The sequence below is a fragment of the Mobula birostris genome, chromosome 6 (genome assembly GCF_030028105.1).
Source record: "Mobula birostris isolate sMobBir1 chromosome 6, sMobBir1.hap1, whole genome shotgun sequence".
Taxonomy (NCBI): Eukaryota; Metazoa; Chordata; class Chondrichthyes; order Myliobatiformes; family Myliobatidae; genus Mobula; species Mobula birostris.
In genome coordinates, this window is record NC_092375.1 from 65,679,025 (window position 1) to 65,699,124 (window position 20,100).

General features: G+C 41.1%; 1 protein-coding gene across 12 annotated transcripts in view; it reads right to left on the bottom strand.

Annotated features, from left to right (window-relative positions):
- dmd (dystrophin) overlaps positions 1-20,100 on the bottom strand; it is a 1,961,093-nt gene that overhangs the window by 440,039 nt on the left and 1,500,954 nt on the right. For all 12 annotated transcript variants that reach the window (XM_072260552.1, XM_072260560.1, XM_072260554.1 and 9 more), the window contains one exon: positions 14,435-14,519. In XM_072260552.1, the coding sequence (XP_072116653.1) occupies positions 14,435-14,519 (85 nt within the window). The remainder of the gene's footprint in view (positions 1-14,434; positions 14,520-20,100) is intronic.

Sequence of the window (20,100 nt, forward strand, 5' to 3'; positions counted from 1 at the left end):
CGCTGCCACTTACCAAGAACACTTTTGCCAGAAAGCACACTTGCCAGATCCTTTCTGATGCCATCAAAATCAGCTTTTCTTCAATTTAGAATTTCAATCCAAAGATCAGAATTATCCTTTTCCATAATTACATTGAAACTAATAGCATTATGATCACTAGATGCAAGGTGTTCCCCAACACAAACTTCTGTCACCCGCCATAACTCATTCCCTAATTGCAGATCTAGTATCACACTTTCTCTATTTACTGCTTAAAGAAATTGTCCTGAACACATTTGACAAACTCTTTCTTACCCAGGCCTTTTTCTGTATAGGAGTCATATTCAATACCTGTATGTGGAAAGTTAAAATCACTTACTATCACAATCTTATGTATTTCGCAACAGTCTGCAACCTCTCTACAAATTTGTTCCTCTGAATCCCATGGACTGTTGGATAGTCTGCAATATAATCCCATTAATGGGGTCTTACCTTTCATTCCTCAGTTCCAACCATAAAGCCTCACTAAATGAGTTCACCAATCTGTCATAACAGAGCACTGCTGTGACATTTTCCATGACTAGTAACACCATCACTCTCCCTTTAATTCCTCCCACTCTACCACGTTTAAAACAATGGATCCCAGAATATTGAGCTGCCAGTCCTGCCCCTCCTGCAACCAAGACACATTAATAGCTACAACATCATAATTCCATGTGTTGACTCATTATCTGAGCTCATCTGCCTTTCCTACAATGCTTCTTGCATTGAAAAAAAACAACTCAGAACTTTAGTTCCACCATGTTTAACCCTTTGATTCCTGAATTTGTCTGAGATCTTAACAAAACCCGTCTCCCTAACTTCTCCACAATCTGTTCTGGCACTCTGGTTTTCACCCCTCTGCAACTCTAGTTTAACCACCCACATGCAGTACTAGCAATCTTTGCTGCTAGGATATTAGTCCTCTTCCAGTTTGGGTGCAAACCGTCTCTTCTGTACAGGTCCCACGTTCCCTGGAAGAAAGCCCAATAATCCAAATAATCTGATGCCCCCCCCTTCTACACCAACCCCTTAGCCATGTGTTAAACTGTATGATCTTTCTCACTAGTACGTAGCACGGATAGCAATCCTGAGATCACAACCCTGAAGATCCAACCCTTTAACTTAGCACCCAACTCCCTGAACTCATTTTGCAGAACCTCGTCCCTCTTCCAACCTATGTCATTGATACCTACATGGACCACAACCTTGGCGACTCATCTTCCCACTTAAGAATTCTAAGGACCCGATCCAAGATGTCCCAGACTACTGCACTACTCCAGTTGTATGATTAATTCAAATTTTCACCCTTGAGTATCAAAATGTGCACCATATACAAGCAGGAAATAAATGACAATTTAAACGGAATCTTTTGACGTTTTTATTCAAGTCAGGTGCATTGAATTGTATTTACAGCCACAGTTTTTAGTGTCACCAGCTTTAATGACTACTTTCATTTAAAGCTTTAATGCTTTTGAAGAGATTCCACATTACTTTATCATTCATCATTAATACCAAATATAAAACTGTAATTCTATTTGATTATACAGTCTATAAACTCTCCACTCTTAGCTGCTAACATTGCTATCATTGGAACATAATAGAGTGAAACTCTAATCATCTGCTATCCAACTGTTCACAGATCCTGACAGTTCAGAGTGAGGTTCATTAGGTGTTATTTCTCATGTTTTCTTTAAATTTACTAGGGCCCCGATTTTCTGCATTCTCTGAATTCAATGAAGCCCTGTTTCCTACAGTCCCTTTAAACTTGCTGGAGTAACACACACAAAATGCTGGAGGACCTCTGCAGGTCGGGTGGTTTCGATGGAGAGGGATAAAGAGCTGACATTTCAGGCTGAGATCCTTCGATCAGGAGTCCAACTTCTGAATTCCATTTATGCTCAACGGGTCCACAGGGGAAATGATTCTACTCTGTATTTAGACAGTGAGAACTAAAAGCTTGTTGAGATATTATTTGGTGTTATATTCAATAATATATCTGTCAGTCCATAACCTTTGGTGCTGGATGAACAGAGGTTTATTGTATTATACATAGAAACAAAGGAATTTGCTGAATTGAATGTGGCCATTTGATCACAGTGGCTAGACCAGCTTCTTAATCACTCTTTCTCCTCTGTTAACATTTCAAAATAATGGACCAATGTATTTTCAAGATAAAGCTGATTGTGAAATGATCTTTTGTGACCAGTATTGATTTGCCTGTGGTTCATGTGTGTGCTGCCATTTGTTTCTGTCACTTTCATTTAGTCAGACTACAGGGAACATCACTGAACAACACTGCATTCAATTATTTATTTGAAATCAACTGCTCCTGGCAATGGATTCAGAATCCATTCAATGTACCAATGCTGCTATTTTTGTTTGCAATCTGGAGTGAATAGCAATATCAATACAGTGGACAGATTTAAAGCTGTATCATTTTTCTCATTAAACTGATAACCTAGAAACTACTTATATTACTGCCAAGAATAACAGACAACAAACATATCATGCAATTGAATTCAAGTTCATTCATTGAACACATCTTGCTGACTTTTCTTTGTTCGCCGCTTTGGCGTTGACTACGGTCCATTTAAGATAAAGAGGTTGCCACTGGTCAAAGGAATCTCACATAAATATTTTAGCGTTGTCTGCAAATGTCAGCAGCAACCATTTCTAATCCAATTTCGGAAACGTCCACAAAAACAATTGCCTTAAACCCCCCCATCCCTCCCCACTGATCTCCCTCCTGGCACCTATCCTTGTAAGCGGAACAAGTGCTACACATGCCCTTACACTTCCTCCCTTACCACCATTCAGGGCCCCAAACAGTCCTTCCAGGTGAGGCAACACTTCACCTGTGAATTGACTGGGGTGATATACTGCGTCCGGTGCTCCCGATGTGGCCTTTTATATATTGGCGAGACCCGACGCAGACTGGGAGACCGCTTTGCTGAACATCTACGCTCTGTCCGCCAGAGAAAGCAGGATCTCCCAGTGGCCACACATTTTAATTCCACATCCCATTCCCATTCTGACATGTCTATCCACGGCCTCCTCTACTGTAAAGATGAAGCCACACTCAGGTTGGAGGAACAACACCTTATATTCCGTCTGGGTAGCCTCCAACCTGATGGCATGAACATCGACTTCTCTAACTTCCGCTAAGGCCCCACCTCCCCCTCGTACCCCATCTGTTCCTCATTTTTATGCACACATTCTTTCTCTCACTCTCCTTTTTCTCCCTCTGTCCCTCTGAATATACCTCTTGCCCATCCTCTGGGTCCCCCCCCCCCCCCGTCTTTCTTCCCGGACATCCTGTCCCATGATCCTCTCGTATCCCCTTTTGCCTATCACCTGTCCAGCTCTTGGCTCTATCCCTCCCCCTCCTGTCTTCTCCTATCATTTTGGATCTCCCCCTCCCCCTCCAACTTTCAAATCCCTTACTCACTCTTCCTTCAGTTAGTCCTGACGAAGGGTCTCGGCCTGAAACGTCGACTGCACCTCTTCCTACAGATGCTGCTTGGCCTGCTGTGTTCACCAGCAACTTTGATGTGTGTTGCTTGAATTTCCCGCATCTGCAGAATTCCTGTTGTTTGCCTTAAACTTTACCATCGTGCAATTTTAAAAGCATTAAACTGAAACACCATTGTTCAGCTAATATTCCACTCTGCATCACTTGTTCATTCTGCAGCATGAAACACTATAAAATCAGAGATGTTGCACGAATATTAAAATAATGCTTGTTCTATTGGGGCTCTGTAATCACTCACAATAGAGGCAGCCTGAATGCTGAAATATCTTTAATCAATTTAAAATAACAAAGGTTCTCTTTCTCCCACATTCCTCAAGTTTCACATTCCTCCAGCAAGTGTATCCAAACTTCAATCATTTCACTGAGCACTTGTTGAGGACTGCTGTCCTCGCTTGGTGGGAGTACAATTAAAGTAATTTCAGAAGGGAAATATACCCAAAATATTTTTAAGTGGTGGGTCATTCACAGAAAACAACTAAAATGTCAATATAAATGTGAAAATTAAGTCCTGTACTGTTTTGAGATAAAGAAAGTTATGACTAAGGATATCAAAACTGCAAAATATTGAACAGCAGTAGTCAAGGTTAACTAGCAGCAGTTAACCACCAGTTAAGTAGAGGGGATTCGATTCTAAAAATGGAAAGTTAAAAAAATTATACAAAATAAAAGAATAGTTGTACATAGTAACAAGGGGGAAAGGATAACTAAAAGAGAAAGTAAATCCCGAGTAAGCAAAAAGTGTAAAAGGAATCAAAGCATAAAGCTCTTTATTTGAATGCATGCGACATTTATAACAATGCAGATGTAACAAACTCAATATTCAAGGGTTTGCAAAATACCAAAAGAATAGGCAAAATAGGAAAGGAAGTGAGCTAATTTTGTTACTAGAAAAACATATCAGTATTATGCTGAATAAGTGGATTGCACAAACATGAGGAATCTGCAGATGCTGGAAATCCAAGCAACACACACAAAATGCTGGTGGAACGCAGCAGGCCAGGCAGCATCTAGGAAGAAGTACAGTCGATGTTTTGGCCTGAGACCCTTCGTCAGGACTAACTGAAAGAAGAGATAGTAAGAGGGATTGTGATGTGGAATAGGGTTGAGTGGAAATAATGAATAGCAAGGTTAAGAAGACAAGAGTAGGCCTTTGGTCTTAAAGATGTTGCATCTTGAGAGGACAGAGCAAAACTGAGGAAATATCAAAAGCATTAAAGAATGAAAAATGTAATTATTATTTATCATATTCAAACTGTCAAAGGTGCTGTGTAAGAGGAATTTGTGGAGTACATACCTCTAAAATTATTTCTTTAAACAATATTTAACAGACCCACCAGGGAACAGGCTAGATTAGATTGGATCATGTGTAATGAGGTAAGATTAACAAGATGCTGTTGTTTAGGGTCCCCAAGGGAATGGTGATCACAACATGATAGCATTCTGGGTGTAATTTGAAGGAAACCACCCATGGTCAAAGTGCTCAACTTAAAAACGGCAAATACTAAGGTTTGAAAGTAGAATTATCTGGATTGGACTGTCTTGTCTCCCTGTCTCTTCACCATTTACACCTCAGACTTCAACTACTGCACAGAGTCTTGTCATCTTCAGAAGTTTTCTGATGACTCTGCCATAGTTGGATGCACCAGCAAGGGAGATGAGGCTGAGTACAGGGCTGCGGTAGGAAACTTTGTCACATGGTGTGAGCAGAATTATCTGCAGCTTAATGTGAAAAAGACTAAGGAGCTGGTGGTAGACCTGAGGAGAGCTAAGGTACCGGTGACCCCTGTTTCCATCCAGGGGGTCAGTGTGGACATGGTGGAGGATTACAAATAACTGGGGATACGAATTGACAATAAACTGGACTGGTCAAAGAACACTGAGGCTGTCTGCAAGAAGAGTCAGAGCCGTCTCTATTTCCTGAGGAGACTGAGGTCCTTTAACATCTGCCAGACGATGCTGAGGATGTTCTATGAGTCTGTGGTGGCTAGAGCTATCATGTTTGCTGTTGTGTGCTGGGGCAGCAGGCTGAGCGTAGCAGACACCAACAGAATCAACAAACTCATTTGTAACGCCAGTGATGTTGTGGGGATGGAACTGGACTCTCTCACTGTGGTGTCTGAAAAGAGGATGCTGTCCAAGTTGCATGCCATCTTGGACAATGTCTCCCATCCACTACATAATGTACTGGGTGGGCACAGGAGTACATTCAGCCAGAGACTCATTCCACCGAGATGCAACACAGAGCGTCATAGGAAGTCATTCCTGCCTGTGGCCATCAAACTTTACAACTCCTCCCTTGGGGGGTCAGACACCCTGAGCCAATAGGCTGGTCCTGGACTAATTTCATAATTTACTGGCATAATTTACATATTACTATTTAACTATTTATGGTTTTATTACTATTTATTATTTATGGTGCAACTGTAACGAAAACCAATTTCCCCCGGGATCGATAAACTATGGCTATGACTATGACTAATTATGTAGTTTTGTCAGTTTTAGTCTTGGTTTGTCCTGTATAGTGCATAATGCACAGGTTAGTGGAAGAGGTTTAAGTAGCTAATATATAATACTCAGCAGAAATTTATCCCAGTTAGAAAGAAAGGTCTCAGGGGGAAGATTGACTGTATATGGAGAACAAAAAAGGTCAAGGAAAAGACTATTTTAAAGACAAAAGCATACCAATGTAGCAGATCAGATGACTGGGTATTTTACAGGCTCGAGGAAGGAGAGAATAAAAAGTTAATATGGAGGGAGAAAATTGATTATAGTCACAGCTGGCAAGTAAAATCAAATAAAATTCAAGGGCTTCAATGAATGCATAGAAAAAAAGAATGTAGCTTAGGTAATAGTGGGACTTCAGCAGAATGAATAGTAGGAAATAAGGAAATGACAAAACAGATAAATTAATACCTTGTGTCTATCTTCACAGTGGCCAGCAGTGTAAAATATTCCAGAATATTCTGTGTGCTAGTCTCAAAAAGTATGGAAGAACAATCACCATGGGCAACAAGTTATTGAAAATTCTAATGGGACTGAAAGCAGACAAAGTCAAGATTGCAGATGAGCATGCACAAGAAAAAAATTTAAGATTTTAGGGATAATCCTGAGAATTATAGACCAGTAAGCCTTATGTCAGTGGTGAGCAACCTATTGGAGATGATTCTTAGAGATGGTATTTCAAGCATTTGGAGAAGCATATGCATGTTAGGGATAGTTGACATGGCTTTTTGAGAGGCAGGTCATGCCTTCTGAGCCTAATCGAGTTTTTCAAGGAGGTGACAAAACAAATTGGTGAAAGTAAAGCAATAAATGTTGTGTATATGGATTAGAGCTTCACAAAGCTTCCCACTTGATTCATTTAGAAAGTCAGGATGCCCGTGACCCATGGAAACTTGGCTGCATGGATTCAGAATTGGTTTGCCCACAGAAGGAAGAAGGCGGATGGAGATAGGTGACTAGTGGGGTTCTGCAGGGATCTCTTCTGGACTTCTACTCTGATTTTTACAATTGATTTGGATGAGAAAGTGGAGGGGTGACTTAGTAAGTTTGCAGATGACATGAAGGTTGGTGGTGTTGTGGATAATAGAGAGGGTTGTCGTAGGTCAGCGGTCCCCAACCACCTGGCCGCGGACCAGTACCGGGCCGCAAAGCATGTGCTACTGGGCCATGTGGAAACGATGTGATTTGGCAATATGAGTCAGCTGCACCTTTCCTCATTCCCTGTCACGCCTACTGCTGAGCTTGAACGCACGCGAGGTCATTACGCACGCGTCATCCATGTCAGCGCGGGAAGGAGATCAACTCCTTGAGCTTGCAAATGATGGCGGGCTGAAAAGTATGTTTGACATAACATCTCTGCCGGCATTCCGGATCAAGGTCAAGGCTGAATATCCTGAGATAGCCATGAAAGCACTGAAAACGTTGCTTCCATTTCCAACATATCTCTGTGAAGCGGAGTTTTCTGCAATGAATGTAACGAAAACTAAATTGCGGAATAGACTGGACATAAGGAACCCCCTTTGAGTATCGCTGTCTCCCATCACCCCTCGATGGGACCATCTTGTTGCAGGGAAACAAGCCCAGGGCTCCCACTGATTCAGCAATATTGGTGTGTTGCAATAATTTTATATGTTCATACGGGGAAAGTATGTGCTGTGTGTTTAATATCCAAACGTTACTTAAAATGTTATGATGCTATTGACTTATAAGTGACTTATATAACCATATAACAATTACAGCACGGAAACAGGCCATCTCTGCCTTTCTAGTCCATGCCGAACGCTACTCTCACCTAGTCCCGCCAACCTGCACTGAGCCCATAACCCTCCATTCCTTTCCTGTCCATATACCTATCCAATTTTTCTTTAAATGATACTATCAAACCTACCTCTACCACTTCTACTGGAAGTTTGTTCAACACTCACTTCAAGCTCCCCTGTCCTTCCCTGATAATTGACTTATCACCATATTCACGCAAGGAAATTATGCACTGTGTAATATAAAATTTGTTAGATAAGCCCTTTTAGAAACGAAATTGAGTGTATTAGCCACTTATCACCTATGTTCCGGTTGTGATTAACACCCCCCCCCCAACAGAATCGCCAAAAACGATTTGTAGAAAAAAAATCGGCACGTACACGCATGCGCACACAGGTGCCCACGCAAGGCTGCATGGTCATTGTAGTCTTTCTCGGGGGTAAACACAACATACTTGGCTGCTACTCTTGTCTGTTGGCAATCCAACTCCTGCACCCGCCCCCCCCCCCCCCCCCCCGGTCGGCTGGTCCGCAAGAATATTGTCAATAATAAACCGGTCTGTGGTGCAAAAAAGGGTTTGGGACCCCTGTCATAGGTAACAATGGGAAATAGAAATGATGTAGAATTGTGCAGAGAAGATTCAGATGGAGTTCAGTTTCGAAAAGCTCAAAGTGAGAAACTTTGGAAACTCTAACCTGAAGGCAGAGTACAAGGTTAATGGCAGGATTCTTAGCAGTGTGGAGGAACAGAAGAATCTTGGAGCCCAGTTCTATAGATCCCTCAAAGTTGCTGCAGAAGTTGATAGTTAAGGTGGTGTATGGAGTGATGGTCTTCATGAGTTGTGGGATTGGAGTTCAAAGACTGCTAGGTAATGTTACGGTTCTATAAAACTCTAGTTAGACCAGACTTGGAGTATTGTGTTCTGGTCGCCACATTAAAGGAAGTTATGTGGAGCTTTGGAGATTATGCAGAGGAGATTTACCAAGATGCTGGCTGGACTAGATTGCATGTCTTAATGAGAATAGGTTGAGCACTTTAGAGCTTTTCTCTTCAGAGCGAAGGGAGATGAGAGGTGACTTGATGCAGGCGTACAACATAAGAGGCATAGTCATAGTCATACTTTATTAATCCCGGGGGAAATTGGTTTTTGTTATAGTTGCTCCATAAATAATAAATAGTAATAGAACCATAAATAGTTAAATAGTAATATGTAAATTATGCCAGTAAATTATGAAATTAGTCCAGGACCAGCCTATTAGCTCAGGATGTCTGACCCTCCAAGGGAGGAGTTGTGAAGTTTGATGGCCACGGGCAGGAATAACTTCCAATGACGCTGAGTGCTGCATCTCGGTGGAATGAGTCTCTGGCTGAATGTACTCCTGTGTCCACCCAGTACATTATGTAGTGGATGGGAGACATTGACCAAGATGGCATGCAACTTAGACAGCATCCTCTTTTCAGACACCACCGTGCGAGAGTCCAGTTCCATCCCCACAACGTCACTGGCCTTACGAATGAGTTTGTTGATTCTGTTGGTGTCTGCTACCCTCAGCCTGCTGCCCCAGCACACAACAGCAAACATGATCGCACTGGCCACCACAGACTCGTAGAACATCCTCAGCATCGTCCGGCAGATGTTAAAGGACCTCAGTCTCCTCAGGAAATAGAGACGGCTCTGACCCTTCTTGTAGACAGCCTGTGTTCTTTGACCAGTCCAGTTTATTGTCAATTCGTATCCCCAGGTATTTGTAATCCTCCACCATGTCCCACTGACCCCCTGGATGGAAACAGGGGTCACTGGTACCTTAGCTCTCCTCAGGTCCACCACCAGCTCCTTAGTCTTCTTCACATTAAGCTGCAGATAATTCTGCTCACACCATGTGACAAAGTTTCCTACCGTAGCCCTGTACTCAGCCTCATCTCCCCTGCTGATGCATCCAACTATGGCAGAGTCATCAGAAAACTTCTGAAGATGACAAGACTCTGTGCAGTAGTTGAAGTCTGAGGTGTAAATGGTGAAGAGAAAGGGAATCAAGACAGTTCCCTGTGGAGCCCCAGTGCTGCTGATCACTCTATCGGACACATAGTGTTGCAAGCACATGTACTGTGGTCTGCCAGTCAGGTAATCAAGAATCCATGATACCAGGGAAGCATCCACCTGCATTGCTGTCTGCTTCTCCCCCAGCAGAGAAGGGCGGATGGTGTTGAACGCACTGGAGAAGTCAAAAAACATGACCCTCACAGTGCTCGCTGGCTTGCCCAGGTGGACGTAGACACGGTTCAGCAGGAAGACGATGGCATCCTCAACTCCTAGTCGGGGCTGGTAGGCGAACTGGAGGGGATCTACATGTGGCCTGACCATAGGCCGGAGCAGCTCCAGAACAAGTCTCTCCAGGGTCTTCATGATGTGGGAGGTCAATGCCACGGGTCTGTAGTCATTGAGGCCGCTAGGGCGCGGCATCTTCGGCACGGAGACGAGGCAGGACGTCTTCCACAGTACAGGAACCCTCCGGAGCCTCAGGCTCAGGTTGAATACATGGTGAGGGGCACAGGCTTTGAGCACCCTGGTACTGACACCATCCGGTCCTGCAGCCTTGCTTGGGTTGAGACGTTTCAGCTGTCTTCTCACCTGTTCAGCTGTGAAGCCCACCATGGTGGTTTCGTGTGGGGGAGGGGTATAGTCATGAGAGCAGGGTGGGGGGCTGTAAGGAGGGGTAGGAGGGGAGAGTGGAATATGTGTTGGTTGGGGGCCGAAAACAGATGGCTCATGTGTGGGATGGGCAGGGGCCACACTGTCAAATCTGTTAAAGAACAGGTTAAGTTCATTGGCCCTGTCCACACTGCCTTCCACTCCTCTGTTGTTAGTTTGCCGAACTCAGTGATGGTCCTCATCCCCCTCCAGACCTCTCTCATGTTGTTCTGCTGGAGATTCCACTCAAGCTTCCTCCTGTACCTGTCTTTAGCCTCCCTGATCCTGGCTTTCAGGTCACTCTGTATCGCCCTCAGCTCCTCCCTATTTCCCTCTCTAAACGGCCTCTTTTTAGTGTTCAGGATGTCCTTAATGTCCTTTGTCACCCATGGCTTGTTATTTGAATAACAAAGGACAGTTCTTGTCGGAAAATTGCAGACCACACAGAAGTTGATGTAATTAGTGATGCACTCTGTGAGCCCATCAATATCCTCTCCATGTGGCTCACAAAGTGCCTGCCAGTCTGTCACCTCAAAACAATCCTGGAGGGCCTCATAAGGCATAGGTAGAGTGGACAGCCAGAGACTTTTTCCCAGGGTTGAAATGGCTGATATGAGGGGGCTTAATTTTATAGGAAGTGACGGGGGGGGGGGGATGTCAGAGGTAGGTTTTATTCAGAGGTGGGTATGAGGAATGCAGTGTTTGGGGGTAGTGGCTGAGGCTGATGCAATAGGAACATTTAAGACAGTCTTACATTGGCACATGAATGTAAGAAAAATGGAGGGTTATGAGCTGTGTAGGAGGAAAGGTTGAGAATGATTATGGAGTTAATTCATATTTTTCAGCTCTACATCGTGGGTCAAAGGGTCTGTACTGTGCTGTACTATTCTGTGTTCGATGTTCTATGAGAAATATGTCAGCACAGTTGGAAGACTGGGTACCATGTAGAAGACAGAATTATAATAGACCATTCTTTGGCAAACAGGAAGGATGCTAATTAGTGGAATGTTCCAAAGTTCAATTCTTCAATACTCTCAAATACTTACAATCACTATTAATAACCACAGGAGGATAGAGTACAAGGTATTCACATTTGCCAATGACAAGAAAATTTATGAGAGGGCATCTTACAATGAAGACATTTGGGCACGTCAATAGGATACTGATTGGTTGAATGAGTAAGTGAGTACTTGGAAAATGAAGTTTAATGTAGGAAAGTGTGAGGAGGTGCATTTCAGTCAGAGCAATCCTCAGGAAGTCTATGATCTAAATAGAGAAAGAATACAAATGAGCCAAGTACAGAGTGAGTACAAAGTACAGTGATCTCGGGCATGGATTGCAAAAGGTAAGGAGCAATGATTAAGAAAGCAAATGACATATTGGCCATTGCAAGTGCTTTGGAGTTCAGAAACAGGTAGGCATTGTTACTATTGTACACAGTAATTGGTGAGGCTTGGAGTATTGTGTACAGATTTGGTCCATAATTTAAGAAATTGTACATTGGCATCCTTAAAAACGTGATCATTGAGAATGATGAGGCAGGCTTAAAGGGGTAAGTGCCATCTACCTATTTCATTCTTTCTTACAAATGAAAGAATGGTTTAGAAAAAAACTTGAGGCAACTTTGCAAATGTTTTACCCCAACAATTAGGGACACACAGGCCAAAAGTGTTCACGTACACTTCTATAAGTGTTCATGTACACCCACAGACTTGGTCTCCACCACAGTAATGTGCAGAGCATTCTACAGATTCACTATTCCCTGGCTAAAAAAAATCCCTCTTTACCTCTGTTCTAAGATGTCGTCCCTCAATTTTAAGGCTGTGCCCTCTAGTTCTGAACATCTCCACCAGAGGAAACATCTCTCCAAATCCACCCATCTAGTCATTTTAGTACTTGGTCGGTTTCGATGAGAGCCCCCTGCATTCTTCTACATTCCAGTGAGTATAGGCCCAGAAATACCAAACACTCCTCATATGTTAACTCCTTCATTGCCAGAATCATCCTTGTGAACCTCCTCTGGACTCTCTCCAATGACATCGCATCCTTTCTGAGATGGTTCTTTTTACTGAAATGCATTATCATACATTTTCCAACACTGTATTCCATCTGCCAGTTTGTTGCCCTTTCTTCCAATTTGTCTCGGTCCTGCTGCAACCGCATTACCTTCTCAGCACTAGCTACCCCTCCACCTATCTTCGCATGATCCGCAAACTTTGCCACAAAGCCATCAATTCCATTATCTAAATCAGTGACAAACAATGTGAAAAGTAGTGGTCCCAATACTGACCCCTGAGGAACATCACTCGTCACCAGCAGCCAACCAGAAAAGGCCCTCTTTATTCCTACTTGCTGCTGCCTGCCTATCAGCCATTCCTCTATCCATGCCAGAATCTTTCCTGTAATGCCACGGGATTTCATCTTGCTAAGCAGCCTCATGTGTGGCAGCTTATTAAATGTCTTCTGAAAATCCAAGTAAATGACATCCACTGCCTCTCCTTTGTCCACCCTGCTTGTTACTTCCTCAAAAGATTTGCCAGGCAAGATTTCCCTTTACAGAAACCATGCTGACTTTGACTTATTTTATCATTTATCTCCAAGTACCCCAAAACCTTATCTTTAATAATAGTCTCCAACACTTTCCCAACCACTGAGGTTAGGCTAACCGGCCTATATTTTCCTCTCTTTTGCCTCCCTCCCTTCTTAAAGAGTGGAGTGACATTTGCAATTTTCCTGTCCTCCAGGACCATGCCAGAATCAAGTAATTCTTGAAGAATCATGGCCAATGCTTCTGTTACCTCTTCAGCAACCTCTTTCAGGACTGAGATGTAGTCCGTCTGGTCCAGGTGACTTATACACCTTAAGACCTTTGAGTATGCCTGGCACTTTTTTCTTTGTAATAGCAATGCCACTCACTCCTGCTCCCTGACATTCATGGACCTCTGGCACACTGCAAGTGTCTTTCACGGTGAAGACAGATGTAAATTACCCATTGAGTTCATCTGCCATTTCTTTGTCCCCCATTAATACCTCACCAGCTTCATTTTCCAGTGGTCCAATAACAGTTCTCATCTCCCTTTTACTCTTTATATAACTGAAAAAACCTTTAATAACCTGCTTTATATTCTTTTAAGTATACTATTCTGGGCTGTCAGTGTCTTTGGCACCAACTTACAGAAACTAATGTGAATAAATGATACAAGATAAACTAATTTTACATTATAAATAAGATTATTGTCAAGTTAGGAAAATAATTCAGGACCTTTGCTCTCATGGAATTTAACAGCCTGCTAATTATACTGAATAAATAGATACTGGAGGAGAACTTCAATTGGAATTACATAAACTTTGCCTTAATTTAATAAAAAAATAAAGTTAATAGAAGTTCTTCTAAGCAAGGCAGCAGGCCAAGATATGCACATTATTTATGTGTAATTACAGTAGTCTAATAAATGAAGTTCATGTAATTAATGATGCTTTGATCTGGGTTTGCCTACAATGCTCTTCTCATCGAAGGAGCCTGAGGTTGAAACTTGTCCTTTGGGTTTACACTCAATTTGCACAAAGCTGCATATAAAGTGTCTTGGAATGCTTTACTTGGTTTAAATAAATGATTTTACAAATTCATGTGCAAGGAAGTTAAAATGTAGAATCCTGACCAAGGTAGAAAACTACTAGTGAGATAATATTGAAAAACAAATCACCTCTTGCAAATTAAAAATGAATCCTACCAAGATTCTGAAATGACTTCCAAAAATCATGATGGGTTTTCCAATTTCAAGGTCCATGGGCAAATACTGGTTAAGCTTTAAAGAGATACTTATTAAGATGAAATATTCTATTCAATTACGGTTAAATTAGTAGGAACAATTAGATCATCTAATTATCAATGAACACAATTCCTAATCCAAAAACAAGGTCAATTAACTTACGGACACCAGGCTGATGCCTTTGTTTCAGGTCGTATAATAACTTGTTGATCGTCTTCCAGTCAGAATTCAGGTTGTCAATCTTTCCCTAAGATAAGTAAAAAATTCATAGCTGAATGATCTAGCACATGTATACTGGTATTGCAATGCTCCATCACCAACACCTGTAATTTGCAAATTATAAACAACAGTTACATTTCCATTATATGAAAATTAGATGGCAGCATTGCAGATGTACTTTATAAGATAAGCTCTAATTCAATAATTCCAGGCTTGCCTGTTGTGTCTTCTATGGGGCAAATTTTCAGCTTCACTCACTTAGCCTGTGAAGACAACAATCTGTTGCCCAAATTATATTAAATCCAACAACACTGTTGTCACTTCAACCATCATCTGATGAGATGGCAAGTGGCAGACAATTATTGACCTCTTCTTTTCCTGTCCACAACAATTACTTCATGAAGCAATCTACTTCTAAATACTGAATAGCAATACGACAGGCATTAATTTTAGATTTATGCAGATATATTACATACTAATGTCACCTCTTTAAAGGCAATGGCTTTGGATTACTCTAGCTTTCCATTCACAAAGAGTAAATGTTCAAAATATCATAACTTTGTTTTTCTCATTTCAGGTAAGTTCTTTCAAGTATTTTATTTTATACTAGCATTAGCACTTCTTTCTTTCAATCTACTATTTCAATTCCCTCACTTAATTTTAAAGTGTAAATGGACACTGGAAGAAAAATAAAATCGAGGTCATAGCTTTGAGCTTGTTCTGCATCAAAAGAGGTCAGTATATAAATCTCATTGCTGATTTGAGATCTTCTCATAATAAATTCAAATATATAATTCCAAACATTTCTAAAATGAACTCTAAAAATACTTCAGTTTGTGAAACATGAAAGCCCGTTCAATATGGCTCATAGATGGTGTGGAACAGGGGTGACTAATGCTAAAGGATCGTGAACAAAAAAGAAAATAAAAAGACCAAAATCTAAAAAACATATCTCTCAATTGTGTAAACACTAGAGGATTACATTGGGAGTAACCTTTCTAATCCATCATAATTATGTCAAAAGATTCAGCTTCGTTGCATGATAATAATGAAATAATTCCTAAGTTGAGCCCTCATCTTCAGGTAGAGGATTTCAGCAAAGCAACATATGCTTCATTATTATTTTTTCTTACATTATTTCTCTAAATAGAGATGTTTCAAATAAATTTGGGAAATGTTTATTTTTAAAATTAATTGAAACCTCTTTTCTGGTGGAAGTAACATTTGGTGTTGTCTGTTACAGCTATTAAAAGAGCAATGTGAAGCATCTCCACAGGAAAATGGCATGAAACACCTGCTTCCAATGGTTGGAGGAGACAGGTTGATTAATTTACCTCATAACAGTCTGATGTAGTGCTGACATGATGCGGCAAGTATGACAATCAGGAAGGAGCCTCGGTTTTAAAGAGGTCTCACATTTGGTTAGTTGAGACATATAAAGCAATGCAAAGTCATAAAACATGACATGGTATACATAAACACCTCTTAACTTGAATGTTAGCTATATCTGTGCAGCTTAAGGAAGTGAATATCCTTAAATGTTGTTTAGTTTTGAGTAACTGATGGATGACTATTTGTTGAAGATGCATGGAGTGGAAAACTGTGGTCCCAATGTCAGGCTACACGTACTCAGATAAAACAAAAATAGGCCTCACCCAAAAAAAAAAGAGAATATTCATTTGAATACAACACACACACAAAATACTGGAGAAATTCAGCAGGCCAGAAAACATCTATGGAAAAGAGTAAACAGTTGACATTTCGGGCCGAAATGCCTTGGCCTGAAATGTCGACTGGTTGCTCTTTTCCATAGATGCTGCCTGCACTGCTGAGTTCCTCCAGCATTTTGTGTGTGCTATTTCGGATATCTAGAATCTTCTGATTTTCTCGTGTTTGTGATATTCATTTGATTAGCAACTTTCATGTCTCCAGAATACCCTGCTGTGTTCCAACTGTCAAGAAGCACCTTTGAAGCACAACTACTATTGTTACAAAGAAACACATGCAATGGTCCATGCACAGCAGTAGTCCAAAAACAGCACAGAAGTAAATAATCAGACAATTTTAATGCTGGAAAAGCCATAAATGATGCCCATTGTTGGTGGAGTGCAGCAAAGCAAATTATTTGAAAATTTTTAAGTAAAATAATCTAACATAATGTAATTTAATAATATTTTTGTAAAGGTTGTTCAGTAGGAACATTTTCCATTGTCATTTGAAAGCCCTGTGTTTATTATGCATATCAATTAGAGTAATTGAAAGCGAAAAATATCGGCTAAGATCAATATCAAATTTTAGTTATAACTGATGCAGGTTAAGACTGACAGATGGTCTTGAATCATCATCCTGCTAAAAATATAAATGTGCTTCCTTTGTTAATGACTCCATATTGTCACAAAGTCTGTATAGCTGTAATTCAGTACTGTGCATAAAGCAGCATTAAACATTCCTTACTTTATCAGAACCATTTATTGTTTTACTAATTAATTCAACTTTCTTCCCCCCCCCCCAGTACATTGTTGTTTGCTCATTGGAATGAAGAATCCTTGCATCAACAGATTATAATTAATCGCTTCTTCAAAACCCTAAGCTGGTAATGAATTTAAAAGTGCATCAAATATTATCCTGCAAAAAAGCATTGTTTCCCAAATTAGTGCATTAATTTATGTACATAAAGATTCTGACTGTTTTAACAACTGCCACACATACAGGTTTAATATCAGGTCATTTTTGTTGAGTTGCTGCTTGAGGGAAATGATTGTGCATGAATTGGCTGCTGCATTTTATACATTACAGCAGTGATAACATTTCAATCAGAAAAGATGCACTGTTTAGGTGAGTTCTCAAATCATGAAAATCACAATTAAAAATCAAACAAACTTTCTTTCTTTCAAAGCTGAAATCATCTTGCAGCATTCATAAGAATAAAATCAACTTAGCATCTCAAATCTGCATATTCCTTGGATGTGCTTAGCACTCTTCAGGGTATTCCACTTCTGCCATTTAATCTGTTGAGGGAATGCTCTGTACTCGTATCCTTTGATCCTCAAAGGTTGAGAACTGAAATCCAAGTCATTCATCTTGAAACTCCTCTTCTCAAGTGTGGCCAGCAAGCATGCAAACATAAATTTCCTCTCTACTCCATGAGAATATGTTCCCCAGAGCATTTCATAATCCTCAGTGAAGAGCTAGTCCTGTTCCTGACTGGCTGGCAGATCACTTTGTACATTGTGTTTTCTGTAGCAATAGACAGTACCAAAGGGGTCACTTTCAGTCCCCTTGGGCTTCAGTAAAATCAAAATCACTGGTATTGCACAATCAACAGCCAAACAATTTAAATTAGGCTGAGTTTTACTTGTCCCTGAGCGTAGTATATGAATATAGTGTTTATTTAAGAAATGATTGTGGCATGGTATGACTCTTCATTGACTGCTGGAGCCAGATATTGCAGTTTTAGTTGAGAATTATCATCTTCAGCAAAGGAAGTTATGCTTAAAACTCTATTTATTTGGTGATGCAAACAGAAACACAAAAGAAAATGGACTGAATTGAGGAATGTTGTTGCTTGAGAGAGTAGCAGGTCTGTGAACTGTTGTGAGGAAAATAGAGAATGCAGTTCTATACCTAGATATGTTGGTAGGCAGCGGGCAAGTTTGATATGCGAGTGAGATCAAGAAGCACATGCAGCCTCAGCAAGTAGAGCTGGATATGAAATGACTGATATTCTAATCCAACACCAGAGGCCTTCGGAAAGTACAGTTTGCCCATGCAGCCAGAGGACAGAGAGAATGATTGGCAAATTCATTGTCAGGCTGACGGCATTAGCAAATACGCTGGAGCAATGTCCAAGCCTGCTATAATTCAGGCATTGCACACTGGTGGACAAGAGAATTTAGGCAAAACTAATGTGGAAAGTTTAACATTGGAGGGAAGGGGTAGCATGGTCACCATCATGGAGGTGGTGCTTTAAAATATGAGGTGGTTTCACTCATGGCACAGTTCAAAGTGTAAGCAGTGAGAAAACCCATTGAAATGGCATTGCCTATATACATGGACCTTGGTGAGAGACCACTGGATCCCTTGAATGCAAAAGGTGGGAGTTCTTGCAATCAATATAATGAGCACGCAAAAGAGTTGCTCTACATTGTGGAGAATGTTAACTGCTTGGTCTCTGCGAGGTAGATAATTATGCGATGGAAGTCATGGGAGTAGACTGGGTGGACTGACTCTAAGCGAGGAACTGTGTTTTGAAAGGATCAGAGCATTAGACACTGAGGAGATCTGGAGTCATTCACACTCTGGGTGCATTTGCCCTAGCCGGGCAGTCCATCTGTTAGGTTGACCTGGGAGGTGCCGCTGAGACCTGTAAACAATCGCTGAATGACAATAGTTGAAAGCAACAACTCAGACATCTGTACTAATGGTATTCTGTTGCCTACAGTGCATCTACTGGGGCACTAAAATAAAGTACAACATGGGCCAAAAGTTTGTAATATATATATATAAACGATTTGGATTAGAATGTAGGTGGCAAAATCAGTATGTTTGTGGACAGAACCAAAATTGGTGGTGTAGTGAAAACTAAAGAAAGTTGTCTAAGGTTTCAACTCAAATTACATCAGCTTGGAGAAGTGGGCTAAGAAATAGCAGATGGAATTTAACTCAGAAAAGTGTGAAGTGATGCTCTTTATGAAGTTAAAGCAGGGCAAGGCAGACACAGTGAATTACCTTGAAGAGTGTTGTGGAAAAAAGACCAAGGGGTGGATATGCGTAATTCCCTGAAAGTGGCTGCACACGTAGACAAAAGTGATAAAGGCATGCTTGTTTTGATTAATCATGGCATTAAGAATAAGTGTTCAGACTTTGTGTTACTGCTTTAAAAAGTGTTGGTGAGACTGCACTTGGGAGTCCCAATGTCAGGCTCTGATTGCCACACTATAAGAAGGATGTGATTAAGCAAGAGCGGGTGCTAAAAAGATTCACAAGGATGTTTCCAGGACTGGAGGGCTTGTGTCATTAGAACAGACTAGGCGAGCACTGTTTTACTTGGAGGAAAAAAAGCTGATGCATGCATGACCTGATTGAGGTTTATAAAATCATGATGGGATTGATAACATAGATTTTCAGAGTCTGTTTGTCTGAAACTAGAGGACAGAAATTTGAGGTGAGAGGGGCAAGATTTAAAGAGGACCTGAGAAAAGATTTTCACACAAAAGTTGGTGGGCATATGGAAGTGTTAGAAGAAGTTACAGTTATAACATTCAAAAGATATTTGGACAGGTACATGGACATGAAATGTTTGGAGGGTTCTAAATCAAATGCAAGCACAAGGGAGCTCAGGAAAACACCTTGGACCAAAGGGTGAGCTTCCACACCAAATAACTCTATGACTTTATGGCAGGCAGCTCTATCCATGAAGGTAGATGATAATGATGATGCAATACTCATCAAAAAGGCTAGATCTGCCCTTGGCTACAACCCAGACTCTTCTGAGGAAGTCACTAAATAAACTGTTATCCATTATGGACAATCAGGCACATCTTCTCCATGACCTACTGAATAAGCAGCAGAGCGCCTTTTTGAACAGGCTCATTCAGCTCCAGTGTCAG